General features: G+C 35.7%; 3 protein-coding genes across 4 annotated transcripts in view; 2 read left to right on the forward strand and 1 right to left on the reverse strand.

The window, feature by feature from the left end:
- LOC142342839 (small nuclear ribonucleoprotein F-like) overlaps nt 1-19,070 on the forward strand; it is a 537,554-nt gene that overhangs the window by 423,087 nt on the left and 95,397 nt on the right. The gene's annotated exons all lie outside the window — the stretch shown is intronic.
- LOC142342838 (vesicle transport protein GOT1B-like) overlaps nt 1-19,070 on the forward strand; it is a 456,129-nt gene that overhangs the window by 423,087 nt on the left and 13,972 nt on the right. The window contains exons 2-6 of the mRNA XM_075394441.1: nt 12,217-12,249; nt 12,316-12,407; nt 12,678-12,777; nt 12,932-13,010; nt 13,080-13,161. Coding sequence (XP_075250556.1) covers nt 12,228-12,249; nt 12,316-12,407; nt 12,678-12,777; nt 12,932-13,010; nt 13,080-13,161 — 375 coding nt within the window. The 5' untranslated portion in view covers nt 12,217-12,227. The remainder of the gene's footprint in view (nt 1-12,216; nt 12,250-12,315; nt 12,408-12,677; nt 12,778-12,931; nt 13,011-13,079; nt 13,162-19,070) is intronic.
- The window catches only part of LOC142342837 (ER membrane protein complex subunit 3-like), a 184,743-nt gene that overhangs the window by 143,079 nt on the left and 22,594 nt on the right, over nt 1-19,070 (reverse strand). The window lies entirely within an intron of this gene.

Here is a 19,070-nt window from a genome sequence, read left to right on the forward strand (position 1 = left end):
AAATACATAAACACTTAAAATGTACACACAAAAAGCCTGCAACTGTCTATCTTGAAAATTTAGAAGGAGCAAAAATTGGCGAAGAGGCTAAAATTTTAACTCTGTACTTTTCATTAATCTGCAAAAAATCTAAAAAACACAGTGAGAGCGCACCTATACAAGATGTTAACAAACATAGTTATGAAGGAAAACGTGTAAGTGAATTAATACGCCTACAAATAAAATCGAATCCGACCATGTTTGAAATAGGATATAGAAAAATGTCACAAAAAATGTGCAGATCATTGAAACTTCTATTTCAAAGTTTCCCTAACAAATAAGGTTTCCCAATTTAATTGAAAATAAGCTTAGTAACATCAATATTCAATCAAGGCAGAAAAGCTAATTTAATTTGTTGCTGTCACACTATCCTTCTTCGTTGCTGCTCAAAATTTAAAGAAAAATATTTTTTTTATGAATTTTATTGTTTCTGCCGATCTACAATTCATCCAATTATGTAGGCTTTTATGAAGTGACAATCAGCAACTCTACAACTGATATTTTTCCTGGACACCCTATACAAACAGAACTGTCTAGAATTGGTTAAAGAATTCAAAGTTTCTTAAAATCGAGCGTTTGACCCTTCGAAATGTTTTACCCCTGTACCGCATTATCTGCTTTTAACCAAACCTAAGTCTCTCGGAATTGTAAACAATGGTGATCCTCAAAGCTCAAACTTCGGTGCTCTTCTCTTTCAGTTATTCCCGGGCCGAGGTGTCAACGCTAAAAAACGCAAAATTATGTAAGAATGGCGTTGAATGCGTTGAATTTATTTAAGATCTACGCTTGAGCGTAGATCTTACATAAATTCAACGCATTCAATGCCAATCTTACATAATTTTGCGTTGAATTTTGGCGTAGATCTTACATATTTAGCGTTGAATTTTAGCGTAAATCTTACATATTTAGCGTTGAATTTAGCATAGATCTTACATAAATTCAACGCAATCAACGCCAATCTTACATATTTTGGGTTGAAATTTGGCGTAGATCTTACATATTTAGCGTTGAATTTCAGCGTAGATCTTACATATTTAGCGTTGAATTTAGCGTTGATCTTACATAAATTCAACGCATTCAACGCCAATCTTACATTATTTTGCGTTGAATTTTGGCGCTGATCTTACATAATTAGCGTTGAATTTTAGCGTAGATCTTACATACTTAGTGTTGAATTTAGCGTAGATCTTACATAAATTCAACGCATTCAACGCCAATCTTACATAATTTTGGGTCGAATTTTGGCGTAGATCTTACAGATTTAGCGTTGAATTTTAGCGTAGATCTTACATATTTAGCGTTGAATTTAGCGTAGATCTTACATAAATTCAACGCATTCAACGCCAATCTTACATAATTTTGCGTTCAAATTTGGCGTAGATCTTACATATTTAGCGTTGAATATTAGCGTAGATCTTACATATTTAGCGTTGAATTTAGCGTAGATCTTACATAAATTCAACGCATTCAACGCCAATCTTATATATTTTGCGTTGAAATTTGGCGTAGATCTTACATATTTAGCGTTGAATATTAGCGTAGATCTTACATATTTAGCGTTGAATTTAGCGTAGATCTTACATAAATTCAACGCATTCAACGCCAATCTTATATATTTCGCGTTGAAATTTGGTGTAGATCTTACATATTTAGCGTTGAATTTTAACGTAGATCTTACATATTTAGCGTTGAATTTAGCGTAGATCTTAAGTAAATTCAACGCATTCAACGCCAGTCTTACATAATTTTGCGTTGAATTTTGGCGTAGATCTTACATATTTAGCGTTGAATTTTGGCGTAGATCTTACAAATTTAATGTTGAACTTTTTGAATACCATTTCAGACCACTTTATGAATTCAAAATTTTTTCAAGTTTGTTTTCATAAAGTCAATTTTTTCACTGTTTCGAACCCGATACTTCACAGGTGAGAAAAGCGAGTCAGCAAAATAAAACACTTTTTAGTGCTCTTTTATAGTGCAAAATCCATTTGAGACCATTTTACGATTTGGAAGATCAACAAAGGTAATTCTAAAAATATAACTCTGACAAAACTCTTGTGAAGAGGTTAAAAAATACTAAAATAATTTGGAGCAAATCTTCAGGTGACGTAAATTCGACGCCTTGCAAAATTTATTCGGGAAAGCCATAAGTCACGTACTTTGTAACAGTCTCCAACGAATATGACGCACAACTCACGATTGCCAAAAGTTTGGATTACAAAACACTCTTGGAAGAAATAATATTTATGTTTTATTAGACTTGACAAATAAGGATTGAACAAAGGAATATAAACTTTTAAAAAAGAAGTGAACTTTTTTGGTGACGTTTTACCACAAAAAACTCAAAATAAAGGCTCTGGACCTCTCCAAATGAAAGTTCTGGACGTCTCTCGGGACCGCTCTGGACTCCGAAAGTTGAGTTGAACAGAAAAATGAGAAAATTTTCAAGCTACAATTCCAGTCTTTTTTCCAAAAGACTCCAAAAATTTAGGAGTTCTTCTATCTTTACTCTTTTCACAAATGTTACAAGATTACAAGACTACGCACAATTACAAAGAGAAATTGCCAGTGGTGATGCAAATACACAAAAAAGCCGAGAGAAAATTGTGAAGAATTAATACTCAGTTCTTTATCTGGATATTGATATTGAGTTCTGAAAAAAAGCATAAATACGTGACTGTCAAGTTTTTAACTGGTTGTCTAAATAAATGGCAACACAGTTTAGGATAACATTATAAAGTACAAAAGATTATAATTCCTTTTCTCAACTTAATACACGAAGCACTAGACAATGATACCAACTCTGATATCATGGCTTCTTGTAATGATTTCTCAAAGCATTTGATCAAGTGAAAGTGCGGCACTTTGAACTAATCGAAAACTTCGTAATAATTCAGGGCGGTGATTGCTTCAAGTTTTATTGAAGTTCTATCGAATACGAAGATGTTTGTCAGAGCGCTCAATTGTTGTTGAAATGAAAAGTAGGTCTCTTCAGGTGTATTTTTTACTACCATTTTGCGTTTTCATAAATGATCTACCGGAAAAGCTTTTTTCGATTCTTATAAATTGGCTGATGATGTGGAAATCTTAGAGCTTCGTTATAGTTGTTGGAAATCCAAGGTGACTCACTTTGCAACTTTTGCCATCCAGATCTGGGTTGGACGCAAAATTGAGCGTGCCCTGCAATTATGCTCAAAACTTTTGTTTATAGGAGAAAGTAGCAATTTCAAATTAATGGGATGCAATATGTGGGCGTCAAATTTTGTAAAGATTTTGGAAATTATGTATAAGAGGACATGACGTAGACGATGCATATATAGGAGTTTTGGAAAGAATCAAATGAATTTCTATTACTTCTGACGCTAAGTGTGACTCAAAAGCTGAGGTCCCTTACAAAACATAGACTTTACAAATCTCCAATGATTCCTCACCATTTGTATGGAGTTTTTTGTGTAGACGCTGACAAAAAAGAGATGCAGTTTAAAGAATGCTTTGAAAAGAAGGTCATGGATTGAGGACACACGAGACAGAAACAAAGTACATCAATCAGCTTAGACCACTGAACATTACACCTCTACCTTTGTTCCTTCAACTTAAAATCATTTTACTCATCGTAAAAATAATCCAAAGTAACAACAGAATTGTACTACCAGAAAAGTTGAAATAAGATTTAAAAGTCCCAGAAATGATTTCGTGTTTGCATATTGCTGACTTGTGAACAACTTGGAAATTCAGGTAAGCGTCTCTAAAAAGTATAGGCGTCTTTCTATGCGGATTATCAAATTATTTTGGAAGTAAGGAATAAAGAAAAATTATTTTGGAATAAGTTTTTTTAGAAGGCGGTGCTTTCACATGGCAACTGTTTTGCGATTGCCACAACTGTGGATATAAATGGATCTTACCCTAAATTTTAACAACAACGACATAGCACTACCATCAGCAACAAGAACAGTTGTCGCAATTCCTCCAGAACAACGACTACAACAATTGCAAGGAAATGGGAAAGTGAAGAAAAGTACAAAAATGAAATGCTTATCTAATCAACTGGCCAGTGGTACAGATGTGGTCAAAAATGACGTGTAAATGATGTCCGAATATGAATGATTTTTACGATCTTGATAAACAAAATTGCTTTCTATTCAGTCAGGGTTTCGCGAAACACCTAAGTGCTGTGTCTTCTATCTAAGAACCACACTTTGTATAGAAACTTGGATTGATAATATGATTCCTTGCTTTTCAAAGAGAAAAGATATCAAACTGCTCTCATATAGTTTCACTACCTGAAATAAAATATGTTTTAAAAAAGACAGACTTTGATACGCTTAAGCAAAGTATAATTGCATTTTTTTTGCATTTTAAGTGTTACCGTATTCCAACCGTTTACCAAAAATGATCTCTCAGAAAACTAAAAAAATGGATTTCGAAAGACGACTTCTTAGTGAAATACATAAACACTTAAAATGTAAACACAAAAAGCCTGCAACTGTCTATCTTGAAAATTTAGAAGGAGCAAAAATTGGCGAAGAGGCTAAAATTTTAACTCTGTACTTTTCATTGGTCTGCAAAAACTCTAAAAAACACAGTGAGAGCGCACCTATACGTGATGTTAACAAACATAGTTATGAAGGAAAACGTGTAAGTGAATTAATACGCCTACAAATAAAATCGAATCCGACCATGTTTGAAATACGATATAGAAAAATGTCACAAAAAATGTGCAGATCATTAAAACTTCTATTTCAAAGTTTCCCTAACAAATAAGGTTTCCCAATTTAATTGAAAATAAGCTTAGTAACATCCATATTCAATCAAGGCAGAAAAGCTGATTTAATTTGTTGCTGTCACTCTATCCTTCTTCGTTGCTGCTCAAAATTTAAAGAAAAATATGAAAATATAATGAATTTTATTGTTTCTGCCGATCTACAATTCATCCAATTATGTACGCTTTTATGAAATGACAATCAGCAACTCTACAACTGATATTTTTCCTGGACACCCTATACAAACAGAACTGTCTAGAATTGGTTATAGAATTCAAAGTTTCTTAAAATCGAGCGTTTGACCCTTCGAAATGTTTTACCCCTGTACCGCATTATCTGCTTTTAACCAAACCTAAGTCTCTCGGAATTATAAACAATGGTGATCCTCAAAGTTCAAACTTCGGTGCTCTTTTTCAGTTATTTGTAAGTGATCTCTGAATGCTTGTCTGAAAAGGACAGCTTGAGATTCGCTCATGTTTTCGAATTGATCTTCAGAAATTAGTCATAAAAGAGTAAAGGCATTAAAACCTGGCTTCAAACAAAAATAATTTGGAACCAAACATCAAGGATTAACGTAAGCTTTACTTTAAAGAGGGTCTCGTAGCATAGATCTGCAATATAAATATTTCACCCGTAAAATTGCAACGGGTAGAACAAATGTAATTTGAATCTCAGTACAAGAAAGTTAAACTGGTTTTGAAGGTGCATGAGCAGATCAAATAAAGTACTGAAGTCCTTTTCAGATCAAAGGTAATCTAACAGCAAATTGTGATTGGAAAAACAAATTGAATTCATAAAGCGGATATGTTGTCCCAATTACTGTGTATACTTCTCGGACCTGGCTACCAATTACAGCGAACCTTTCAGAATTTGTAAAGCGCAATTTGAAAATAATAGTAGGTTTGAGATTTTTTTACGTTTGTGCCACCTCAGCTTAGTGGGCGCATATTATTTGAACCCCGCAGACGCACGTGACATATTTTTATATAACGAACTACTATGTAATGGCACGTGCTCTGTAACTGGGAGGCGCAAAACATGCTGGGGGACAACAGCGGAAAAGATCCTAGGTTTGAATTTAGACTATATATAAAAAAGGACCGTGTACACCATCCGGCAACGATGGATGTAGGTCGGAACATAAGGGATGATGAGTAGCACTTAGCCGGATGCTGCACTCCAAGCTGTTCCCCTCCAGACAGTGTAAAGATGGCCCAGTCACAAAAATAACTAACAAGTGGAGAGGAAAGCACCTTTATATATAAATAGCACACATAGAGAACTGGTAAGGAAGGGTTAAATTAAAAATAGGATATCAAAGAATAAGCAAAGGAATAAAATTAAGCAGCCAAAAACTCAGTGCAGCCTTCCCTCTTCCACGACGGCGCTAATCGAAGTCTCGCTGAGAACACGAGGCTTGAGGGCGCGACATCCCCTCAAGCAGAGAACACAGCTCCTCAGAAGTGCGAAGCTGATTTTCGTTCGGATGAAGCTTATAGTGTCGGCGTACGGCTCTCCGCGTTTTTCGCTGATCTTAGTTGCGAGTTGTTTCATAACGCGCGATTCTGATGGCCCAGAACCGCCCGAGCAAGCAAAAACCAGTGCATTGAAACTGCTGTGTTCGGTTTCGCGGATTCGCTCTTCGTTTTTTTTCGCTTGATACTCTCGTGATACTTTTATTGATCTTTTATGGTCATAGGGCAGCTCTTCGAGTGAGGGTTGAAAATCTTCACATCGAAGAAAGTGCGATTAAAGCGGGAGCCCCACAGATCGTTTGCCTTGATGTCCAGTCGGGCGTCATCATCAGTAGTGGTGGAATTACTCGAGAAAATTTCTCCATCGAGCGACTGAAATTTTGGCTCTATCTGGACATCGTGGCAAACGTCATCTAGAATATTTGAACTTAGACTATAGTTATCAATTAAAAGCATTACTCTTTCGACCTTTAAGTCTACTTTTACGCCTTTGGCCGACTCAATGTAAAGATATTATTTCGACGCAGAATATTTAACAAAAACGGAAGAGTGAAACTGTTTGTCAGAACATGAATGGTGAACGACTATAGTCGGAGCCTCGATTGAATAAAACTAGAGTGTTGGTTGACTGTCATTTTGATCATTGTCAAGTTCCCTCAGTAGCACTTTTCTTTCAAGAGTTAACCATTTGACATTTTCTTGTAATCGCAGGATTGAGTTTGTCTCCCGAATCGTCCTTGAAATTGATCCCCATTTGATGATTTCAAATCGTATTTTTAGAACTGTTTTCTTTTTCGGCTTTCTCTATGAGGAGTTCTGGCTGATTAAGACCCGTGGTTCCCAGAAAGTCTCAATTTTTGATGTTTACTTCAAGATCATTTTCTACTGATGCTGCGTTCCGTAAGAAAAAGGAAAGTGCTAGGTCCTTTTTTATGTTGAATGTATACATTTGACCCGCTTTATAGTTTCCAGGCTTCGAATTCAACAAAAAAGTATCGTGTCAACTGAATATAGATATTTTTGATTTTGAGCTGTATCTATGTTTGTTATACTCTGTGGAACACCCCGATTACGAGAAAAAAAATTAATTGATATCTTTCGGCTGTGCGTTTCCAACAGCGGTTCAAAAGCAGCTTCGCCTCTGTTTCATTGTTTTTATAGCTCCGTTATGCAGTAATATTATTGTTGGTTTTCCCCATCTTCTCAGTCAGAGACTTTCGTTCTTGAATGTTGTTGAATTGGTCATTATTTTACGGTAAGGCCTTGTTTTTGTTGGTAATGTTTTTTGCTTTTTGTTTTGGTTTGCATTCCTTGCAGATGTGGAGTAGGCTGTCTTCTTATCTGATGAGTACTAGTAATGCGTGGTTTGTGAGCAGTGTGCGTTTCGGGAGAAGTCATGTACTTAATTGCATACAAAGCAATTATGCAACAGCGTTTACAACAGCGGTTCAAAAGGTGCTTCGCCTCTGTTTCATTGTTTTTATAGCCCCGTTAAGCAGTAATATTATTGCTGGTTTTCACCATCTTCTCAGTCAGAGACTTTCGTTCTTGAATGTTGTTGAATTGGTCATTATTTTACGGTAAGGCTTTGCTTTTGTTGGCAATGTTTATTGCTTTTCGTTTTGGTTTGCATTCCTTGCAGATGTGGAGTAGGCTGTCTTCTTATTTGATGAGGACTAGTAATGCGTGGTTTGTGAGCAGTGTGCGTTTCGGGAGAACTCATGTACTTAATTGCATACAAAGCAGAAATACACTAACATTGTCACTTCTATTGCAAGTTAAGCTGTTATCTCAAGAATTTTCCTCAAATTTTGATTACTGAAAAATACAAAATAAAAATCAAAAGTAAATAAAAATCAGTACAGCTAGGATAGTGTGTTCGTAGGTTAGTCATGATACTAGCCGCACCTTGGCGTTGACATTATCAATTGTAAGTGCTAGGTTCTTTTTTGGTAATAAATTTACAAATTCGACTAGTTTTACATAATTTTCGGTCTGGATTTCAACAAAAAGTATCTCACCGATTGAAAATAGATATATTTGCGTTTGGGCTGTATTTGTGCTTGTTATAATCTTTGGAACACCTCAAACACATTCCAATGAAAACCAAGTGGAAGGTTACTGGGCCCATGGGTCAAATGTGAGACTTCAAACCTGATAGCACGGATGAATACTCTACGACGACAGATCATTAGTAGGTCGTTGCATAGCAAAGTGGTGAAGCTAAACGAAATGAGCTGCAACCTGGATTCCCAAATTCAGAAAGACCAAGATGAGTTCCGAAGGAAAATCTTCCACGCAGGAAATTTCTCTGAGATACAAAAATGCGTCAAGAACATATGCAGAGGAACTCAGCTAGCCTCTGAATTGTATCTTGAAGACACGGAAGCGACAACAGATGTGGGGAAAACCGATCTGTTCAACTCTTTGGTCCAGTCACTTTTTACAAAGTCCGTCTATCAAAGGAAAATTGACAAAAAGAAACTGGCTAGAACTGAACAAATGCATTTCTCAAGAACGGAAATAGAGACTGCCCTACAGGCATTAAACAATGTAAAAGCAAAGGGATCTGACAGATTAGGAAGTCTCCCTTTGAAAAAACCAGCGACCAGCTTGAGTAGTTAGCTTGAACTATTTTTTTAAAAACCATTTGGCAAAAAACACAAATTTCCGAGGTAATGGAAAATCGAATCAATTATTCCTCTGTTCAAAGATGGAGATAAGCGGTTCATAGCAAACTATAGAATGATAACCCTGCTGAACCGCAACTCAAAATTAATTGAAACTCTAATATATGCCAAATTATACAAAATTATCCAACCAAAACAAGGGTTCCCGAAATATAAGTCCACGATGCACAAATGATTCTGTATCTCATTGAATTGTTCAAAAAGCTTAATATGAACGCAATGGCAACCTTGTACTTGGATTTTAAGAAAACCTTTGACAAGTTGGGCCATAAAAAACTTAATGAGAAGCTGCCTGCTATGGGTACAGCTGGTGGAACACTAACTCTGTTAGAGAGCTACATCACAGAACGCTACAAAAAAGTCGAAATAGGCACCACGGAACCTATTGCAAAAAAAATATTCAGTGGAGTTCATCAAGGAAGCGTACTTGGACCTCAATTATTCAATCTGTTTATCAACAATCTCCCAGAAAGAATAATGAGCAGCTGTTACGGTTACGCTGACGATTATAAAGTAGTTGACACCAACTCTCTGACACTTCAGATAGACGCCAGCAGAATCTGGCAAAGGTGTTTCCAAAACATGATGAAAATGAATCGGGCAAAAAACAAACTAGTGAGCATCATGATGGAGACAAACTTACAGAATGGAAGGAATTTTTTTTAAAAAAAAACAAAACTCAAGAAGCACCTCGGGATTGATGTCTTTTGTAATATTTCTTGAACAACTCAAGCAGAAAAAAGTGCAAAAAAAACTATTAAAGGTTTCTGAACCATCAAACGAATATCTCTAAAGTCTCGTCTTGGATCAAAAGGAAAAAATTCTACCGCAACTGACTCGTTCCAGTAATTTTCTACGGACAATCTTTGTGACCATCTTTGTAGAAGGCAAGCAAAGCAAACCTCAGAAGCTTGAAAGCTGTGCGGAAGAAAGCGGGCTCTTGAATATTAAAAACAAAGCAACTGGAGTATAAAAACTGTTTGCAAGGCTCAAAGTTTTTTCACTGGTGGTGTATCATAAGGTTTTCTTGACGTTTATGTACAAAATACAAGGACCGTACAACATGAAATGGGAGGATTATATCTTCAAAAAAATTCAAATGAACGAACTAGCTCGGCGGGAAACACGATATTCAGTGAGAGAAGACTTTTAAAATGAACATAGGGCAGGAATTTCTGGACTAGAGCAGTGTACTTTGCAATTCTGTTTGGCAACCATTTCTACTGTGACATTCAACTCATGAAGAACTTCAAAGAACTGCTTACAAGAGTTTACTTCAGATATTTTGACAAATAATTCGACTTCGAAAAAACATTTAAACGAAGACTCTTGTTTGTGCAACTAATGCAAAAGCATAAAAAATTAAAACTTGACTGAAACTACTGGCGGAAACACGAAATGTCCTTGGCTGGCCTTAAATACTTCATTATTATTGTTATTTTCCTTACTTGCGGTAGGGATCATAATATGTTGAGCAAACCTGTATTTTTTAGTTGTGGTCCAAGGTCAGTGTGTGGTCGGTTACGGTGTTATTGATGTTTTGCCAGATGATGGGAGAGCCTTCAAGGCGTATGTCTAACAATAGTAGTTTGACCGTTTTGCTATTTTTTTTCGGCCACGGATACAGGCCTGCATACCTTTAGGAGTCCTGAAGGCGGTTGAAGGCTGGCTCAACATTATGAAACACACCGTAATCGACCACTCACTAATCCCCGTACGGTCCGCCAATAGAGCCGAGATGAACTGAACGTAAGCAAAAACCGACTAGAAAGCACTGACAAAAATTTTTTCCTGCGAGAAAAACGTTGCAATTTTTAAATCAAGAAAGAGCAGGGTAACTGATATAAATCTTAATGAAAATGCGTAGCACCAAGCAGCCTTGCCCTCAATGGGTGGTCTTGGTGTCTCATCACATCTGCAAAAACTTGCTCTCCGCTTTGTTTAACTTCAGCAGTGCTGAGGAAGCTGTTCGGTGAGAAAGATATTGACTCAACCTTCAAACATGACGTAGAGAGCTGGCATGAGACAACAGCGTCTGAAGAAGCACCTGACACTGAACATCAAACAGATTGGTCGAAGCCAGTTTACGAGAAACCAAGTCTTGGCATCATTTACAAATTTGTTTTTTTGGAGTCAAACTCTTTTTAAAGAGCATCCAAGAGTAGTTTTCCTCCCAATGGTTAAAAGTAAGTCCTGCAAAAACTTAAATCGGAACCATCGATTCAACAAACAAGTATTTCAAAAGGTTTGAGCCTGAAAATCAGGGTCTGTGAACTCACAAATGCGTATGTGTTAAAATGGTAGTCAGACTGCTGGCACGGTCTTTCGTGTCGCAGGAGAGCAGGGAGATTCTCTCCGCAAGCTAACCTCAACCAAATAATTAAGCAAGCTTTGGCTTCGGTTCTTATGCTCTCAAGGCTAAAACTGAGTCATTTCTACCGAACAGTCAAGAAGAGACAGGATAGGCTTATACTCGTACCATGGAAGACAGGCGAGCGGCTTTTTGTCGGAGGACTCACTTGCCCCTGCTCGCCTTGAGAGTGGACTGGTCAACAACCCGGGCACAGCAGGTGTAGATGCCGAAAAACTAAACGCAACAAAGTATATAGACCTTGCCGGGAAAATCTTTGTTCCAGCCTATAGCTTTTGAGGTGCAAGCAGCTGCCGGGTCCTCCACCAAATCTTTTCTCAGATATCTTTGCAAGATGCTTTGCGATGTAAAAAGCGAACCCAGAGCCGGCGCCTTTCTAAAGGGAGAATCTCCTTGGCGATCCAGGTTTCAAACTGGGAATGACAAAACAAGTTTTGATGAGATTTTCTATTTATAGCTTCTTATATCTCTGTACTGAGTTCACCGTTGCAGTGACACGTTTACTGGGCCAGTCTTCACAATGTTGGCGACAGTTTTAAAAAACTTTTTACCAACACTTTGAAGCCCAGAGAAATCCAACTTAAAAATGTTTACTGAGCGACTGTGTAGATTATCTCGTATTGTATCCCTTATGAATTATGGTTTAAAATAATGTAGCTGACTTACTCGTCGTTGCTCGTGTGCCCGAGCCATATGATGACCGGCCCTATTCTTGACTGGAGTCTAACTCCTATTGTCAACCCAATCAGTATCTGACTTTAAAAAAGATGTCCGCTGGGGGGGGGGGACTATAGTGGGAAACACGGTATTTTAATCTTCATGATTGTTGATATTACAAAATCTTGTTTATCCGGGCCAGATGATGTATGGTGATGTAATTTTAGGTTTGACAATGAACATATCGGATTTCCAGAGTAGGTGTAAAATGTAAAATATTTTTTATTGTGTTGCTTGATAATTTGCGTTTTCATCAATTTTAGAGATTGGGATTGGCCTCGTAGGCTTCGGCATGTTTTTCAACCTTATGGGAGTGATGCTTATGTTTGACAAAGGGTTGCTCGCCATCGGAAATGTAAGTCCTTGAAATTTTTCGTGTTACTCGTCAGCCAATTTCATCTGAGTCGTTAATAAATCCAAATTTTAGTGGGTAGCAATTTGTTTAAACTGCATTTTGAAAAAAAATATCTGTTTACCTGTTTTGCTATAAATAATACATTCATTGTATTCCACATTAATGCCGAATCAAAATATGTGAACGCATAAGGTGTTTGATGTGATTCTCGAAACGATTAGTCCTGTTCATTTAACCTTGCTATGGACAGTCTGAAATGTTATGTTGTAGCTTCTGTTTCTGGGAGGGGTGACTATGATCATTGGACTTGAGAGGACAATCAGGTTTTTCTTCCAACGGCACAAGTTAAAAGGAACATCATTTTTTATGGGTAAAAACCTTTCTCATTTTGTATCTACGCAGCTTTATATTGAAAAAAAATCTGATAATGGGTAATGTTAAAGTTCAATGTTAATCGTTGAATGTGTTTAATAATTTAGTAACAACAGAAGTGTTCACGATGCTCAAAAAAAGTTTCGTTTCAGGTGGAATTTTCATCGTGCTTTTCGGATACCCAGTAATTGGAATGGTTTTAGAAACTTATGGATTCTTATCATTATTTGGGTATGTATATTATTATTGCAACCTTTATGAAGTGATTGCTGGTTATGATCAACAAAAGTTGTGTTTCAGGGGCTTCATTCCAACGATAGTGGGTTTTGCGCGGAATATTCCAGGATTAAATTTGATATTTGCAATCCCTTTCATCAACAGAGTAAGTTAACAAATTTAAACCCCCGAATTGAGCGACTGCCCTTTTAGACTTTCTTTTGATTGATCATTCTATGTGCACATTATCAGTTGATTTTTTTTTCGCTATCTCAAAAAAAGCTAAATTGCATCTGCTTTGATGACTGCTTACTGTTTGTCGCATTTTTAGCAATCATTTCTAATACCCATTTATCTAAATTTTCTAAGCTTATTTTGCAGGCACTTGTCTTGCATTTTGTGAGATTCATTCGACAGTAAGTGTCAGACGACCAAGAATGAGAATAATTGTGTGAGGGAGATAGGCTTTTAAGTACTCGATTAAGAGATTCAAAATTATCAGAAAATACCTCTAATGGAGCTACATTTAAAAGAAGAACAGTAAATATAAAAGGAACAAACTTTATTATAGCTGCGAAGCTGTAAGCTGAGCGAAGCTATATTGCGGTGCTCTTGGTTTTTTACAATTCAAAGAATTTGAATTGTATTGGGGCGCTGTCTTTTTTACGACTCGAAGAGGAGTATTGGAGAAGTCCTTTTTTTTAATCAATTTTATTGGAGTAATTTTTAAAGCGGGAAATGAAACGCGTGAAAAAATTTGGAGTGGTTTTTCTGCTGAACAAAATTGAAGAGTGGAGCGAAAAGAGAGTGGTTTTTGTTCATACCGCTGTTTTTGAGAGAGCGATAAATTGATGTGTGAAAAAATTTTCTCTAAGCGAGCGAAATTTTTTTGTTCACATGCGGCTTTTTAAAATCGTTTTTTTTTTGTTATTTTTTTGGTTTAGAGGTCTGATTATGATATTGTGTGATGCTTAGGGTTGTTTTAATAGTGGTTCGCAAGTTTTTGGTCATTAATAAGATTTTTATACCATTTCGCTGGTTTTTCAGCTATTTTGCTGAATTTCCGGCGAATTTTAGCAATTTTTTGCGTTTTGTTTTGTTATAATGCTTTGTAATGGCTTTGAATAGACGCATGTTAGTAACTGAGTTTTTAGATACCAAGTGATTACATTCTCTTAGGTTGGAAACGATTTTTTTGTTTAGAAAAATGACAGTAAACTGAAAAATTTTGAATTATTTTTCTTAATTTTTTGCTGTTTTTCGTTTTTTTTCTAAACTTAGAAAAATTTTTCAGCCTATTCAACTTTTCTATTGTTTTCGAAGTCTTCCAGTACTAATTCGCTCCAATTAACGTTTTTTGGGTCTATGTGCTCCCGTGAAATTAAAAAAAAAGCTCAATTTTTTCTATGATTTTCTTTTCAATTTTTTTTAAATGCCCTTTGTGTTCTTCAATTTTTTATAGCATTTGGGGATGCCTATAGTCCAAATTAGTTGTCCTTGATGCGTGTCGATGATTTTGATTTCAGTTTTGAATCATTTTGTTAAAGATAATTGAGTAACTTTTATGAAGAGTTCCGCAAATTTTCGTGTTTTTTTTTGGAATTTTTGTTGAGTTCTTCTGATTGTCTGCTTTTTGCTAGTTTTTAGTGGTCTAGCTTTTTATAGGAGCTTTTCTAGAGGTTTTGTTGAAATATATTTAGTGCACTTTTCAATGACAAATATCACTAACTTTTCTTAAACACTAACTTTTTTTCTATTTTTTTCGTTCTTCGTTTTTACTCATAAAATAAACAATGATTTGGATTGGTGGACACTCGACCAGATGTAGTTTTAAAAGTTTTTTGAAAAAATGATTTGATTTCAGCATAATGGTATTTGATTCATTATTTGTGGCCAATTTTTTTTGTTTCCTTACAGAAAGTATTTTTGGTTTTTTTTCATTTCCTTTCTTTTACCTTCGTTTATTCTACTTGAAATTTGTGTTTGGTTTTTGTCTCAAATAGCAGTGATTCAACAAAATTAAACTAAACCAAGTTCACGGGTTTTTGCCAAAAGTTGTTTTTAAACTTGCAACTCAATGTAAAATTTTTATCACGTGCTTTATCGTCTTTTCTGGTCAGTTTTTTTTTCATTGTTCTTCTTTTTTTTTGTTTTAAAGTGACAAGTGTTATTCAATAGGATAAGCATTATGTTAGTTACTGTGGTCAATCAGTAGACTAAGCTTTTTGTTTGTTAGGGGCGTTCGTTTTTTCCTTCGAGTCGTTTTCGGAATTCTTCCGGCTATGTTTTTTTTTTAAGATCTGTTCACACATTTTCATGATTTTTGAAGTCATATTGGAGTAGTGATTTTGTTCACGCCGAAACAGGAAGTGGAGCGAAAAAGCGAGTGGTTTTGCGGCGTGAAATTTTTTCGCTCTAAATTTAAAGTAGAGTGAGAAAACGGGGTTTGAACAAAAATTCGCTTTCTCGCTAGTGGTTTTTTGTTCACATGCGGCAATTTCACTTTGATTTTTACTGTTTTTTCGATTTTTTGGATCGGATTTTTTTCTAAATGGTTTTTCCAATCCATTCATAGTCCGTTCTAGGTCTAGTTTTCTGTTTAGTCAATGAAAATTCTTTGAATTGTACGTCAGGACTTGTCCTGCTATGTTTTTTTTTGTTTCGTCGTCTGACGCTCTTTTTTCGTTTTACATTTGTTCACACAGCAAAGCTGAAAAAGTCAAATTTTCTGAATGACTTCTTCCTCTCACTAACGGCATTTGCGCGCGTGACGTCATTTCTGACTCGCTTTAGCAAAAGTTTTTAGGTTATTTGCGTGATTAGATTTTGATCATACGTGACTTACCTCACTCAATAAAATGACTTTTGCACTTTAAAACTTAAGTTTAATTTGAATTTGTTTAACGTCAAGGGAACTCATTTGTGCAGTTAAGGTCCCTAATAAGAGGCTTCTGCGGAAAGAATTTTAACAAGTTTTATTAATTTATCGCTGAATGTTTTTTACCTAGTTTTTTTGAGCGGCGTCGATTTTTTTTTCAATTTAGATCAGTATCTGTTTCTATCTCGATTATATGGCACGCAGGTCTATTCTTTCGCAGCTATTCCGGCAATCTGCCGGCTATGTTTTTAATCGAAAGACTTGTCAAACAAAAAATAATCTTCGACGGCTTTTAATTTTCTCTGGCCAAATCCTGAAATTATCTTGTGCCGATGTACATAATGGCGATCTCCACAGAACGTATGAAAGGAAGAGGTTTCATGAGCCCTGCTTACACTGAGTCACTCAAGAGTATTTTCAGTTGTTTGTCACATTTTCTCAAACTTTGCACAACTTTGACATTATCTACGAGATAAGATTTGTGATAGGTGAGTAAAAGTTTTGAGTTAAGTTTTGTGACATACTGGTATAACGCGGTATTCTTTCAGAAGCTCAATGTTACGTATTATTTGTTCCAAAAATGTTCCAAAAATCCATGCAAAACATGCTTTTTGAAAACATGTAAGTTGCTTTAATCTAGTGAAGTCAGTAATATGACTCTTCGACTTGAGATCGGACCGAATGATGTCTCGCCAGTCGTTCGGAAATTTTATGTTTTCCAGACGTACGTCATCTGTCAAACCAATTTTTGGTACTCCTTGAAAGTGAAGACATTCCGTTTTGCTACAATTTGCAATCATTCATTTGCCAAATTCCAGCTGTGCAGCCGACTTGTATCATTTTGGAAATTATGTGAATTAGAAAGTATCTTCAAATCGTCGGCAAATATCTTGGGTATAGAATCAGGAAAATACCGGTAGTCATTTATAAATTTTGAAGAAAATTGAAAAGAGCAGGACTGAGAACAGAGCCTTGCAGTAAGCAGCTGAGCACAGTCTGAGGCGACGACGAAAAACCATTGACGTTTACTATTTGCCTTCTGCCAAAGAGATTGCTCCGAAAAAATGTAGTTGTCTGTGTCAAAATTGAATCGCGCAAGTTTATTAATCAAAAGTTTAAATGGTACCTTATCAAAAGCCTTTTGATAATCCAGATAAACAGCGAAGGAGTTTGCGTTCTGATTTTCAAGATTTTCATTGAAACTGATTCCTTATGGTCATTTAACTGAATGATCGGGTTTTTATTTGAATGCAGAACAAATTGCTTAGGATAAATTTCTGTCTTGTCAGGGTCATAAATAAAACAGTACAATTCTTTCAAAAATTAAGGATCTAACTAATAAGCTAAAAGGTCTTTAGTTCTCAATTGCATTTGTGTGTGTGTGTTTGTATAAAAAGCCACCTTCTAGATCTCATGGAGGGAGAAGCGTAAACGATAAATGATATTTATTTCATTAGCAGAGATTTAATCTGTCTTCTTAGTTTCGTGCATAACGTTGGCGGATTCAAAAGCTGAAGAACACCTAGTTTTACGATTTTTTTTGAGAAATGACTTGAGAAATGAAACACTGTAATTGTTAACGCTGAAGTTTTTAACAAAAAATTATCGAAAGCGCCCGCGATATCACGAGCTGGCTTCAGACGCTTCTTTTGATTGCTCATAATTTGTGCAAACATGTTTGATTTCATATTTAAGTGCAAAATATTTTATCAAGGGTAGAGATGCAAGCGCATTTAATGACGCATATGTTAAGTTCAGCCGATTTTTAAATTAAAGCGGCCAAAGAGTTCTTTATTCATTCTAGTTGCTTTCACAGGGATATGTTCCCTAGTAAAATTTGTTGCATGATTCAATAATTTTTTTGCTTATCATAGAAAGAGATTTGTTTTCTAGCTCTGAAAGATTCTCAACCAAAATCAATAGAAATGGAGAAATGACCGATGAAAGCGATGGGCTCCACCACTTATTGAAAACACTTATTTGTTTGCTAACAAGAACGTTGTCGAGTGTTTCCTGCTTTGAGCGTGCGCGAGTTTCCGATGAGAGGATAAGAAAAAGAATTTTTTTGGATATGATTGAATATATACAGCTATTAGATATATTTATTATGACACAAGTGGAATTGCACGGAATCCTGCTGATTCTCTATTGCAGCAAGCCCCATATTTAACTCAGAAACATTTTCAGTTTTACTACATTTCAAACATATAATTTACTAGCTCTTGTAAATAAGCTCTTGTAAACTTATGGTAGATATTTTTTAATTCATCACATGTACTTTTTTCTACGTTTCCAGGTAGAAGATTTAATTCGCTGAGCTTATTATACAGTTCAGCAGCACGATATTTGATAGAAAATTTCTCAAGTTTTCTCTTGCAGCAAGGTATATCGAGTAATCTTAGCTCTGATTGCCTCGTATTCCTCCTTTTTTAAAATTAAATTGAAACAATTCGTTACAATAACCCTCAAAATGAAAATTGCAAAGTGATTTAAGAACCAATTTAAGGAGCTCGTAATTATGTAGCTCGTAGACTGAGAGAAATCCATGTTAAAGAAACAAATCACTGCAACTGTCTGATTTTCGTCGAAAGGATGTAAACTTTAGTTTTTTTTCTGCAACATAAACATTGGTAGTAGAGAAGAGTAGCTGCAGCAACCATATACAAGAACGCCATATTGAATAATGGGAATTACGTTCCTCGAATAACAGCTTATAATTTGTGATCTAGGAACAAAATATCTCTTTTTTGATACAATTCCACATTGCTTAATTTTTTCTATACATGCTCAATATGGCTAATAAATGAAAGCCTTGAATCAACTCTCACACCAAGATACTTGCACATAGTGTGGGTTTGGACAACTTGATCATCAAACAGATATTCACTTGCATTTCTTTTGGAACCAGCAACCAGCATTTTCATTAAAAGAGTCTTTTCAAGATTAAGTACCAGTTTATTTGATTTAACCAGTTATTTATCTTCGCAAGTTCGAGACTAATTTCAGCACGGCTGTTTCCTATGAATGTAATTTTAGTGTCATCAGCAAACAGCAGGACATTAAGATTACAAATTTGGGGGAGATCGTTAAAATAAATTTGAAAGAGTAGAGGAACCAGAATTGAACCTTGTGGTAAAAATTCCCAATCAGAAGATACATTGTTAAAAAAAACTTTTTTCCTATTTGTTAAATATGAT

The sequence above is a fragment of the Convolutriloba macropyga genome, chromosome 7 (assembly GCF_964194025.1).
Source record: "Convolutriloba macropyga chromosome 7, txConMacr16.3, whole genome shotgun sequence".
Taxonomy (NCBI): domain Eukaryota; kingdom Metazoa; phylum Xenacoelomorpha; order Acoela; family Convolutidae; genus Convolutriloba; species Convolutriloba macropyga.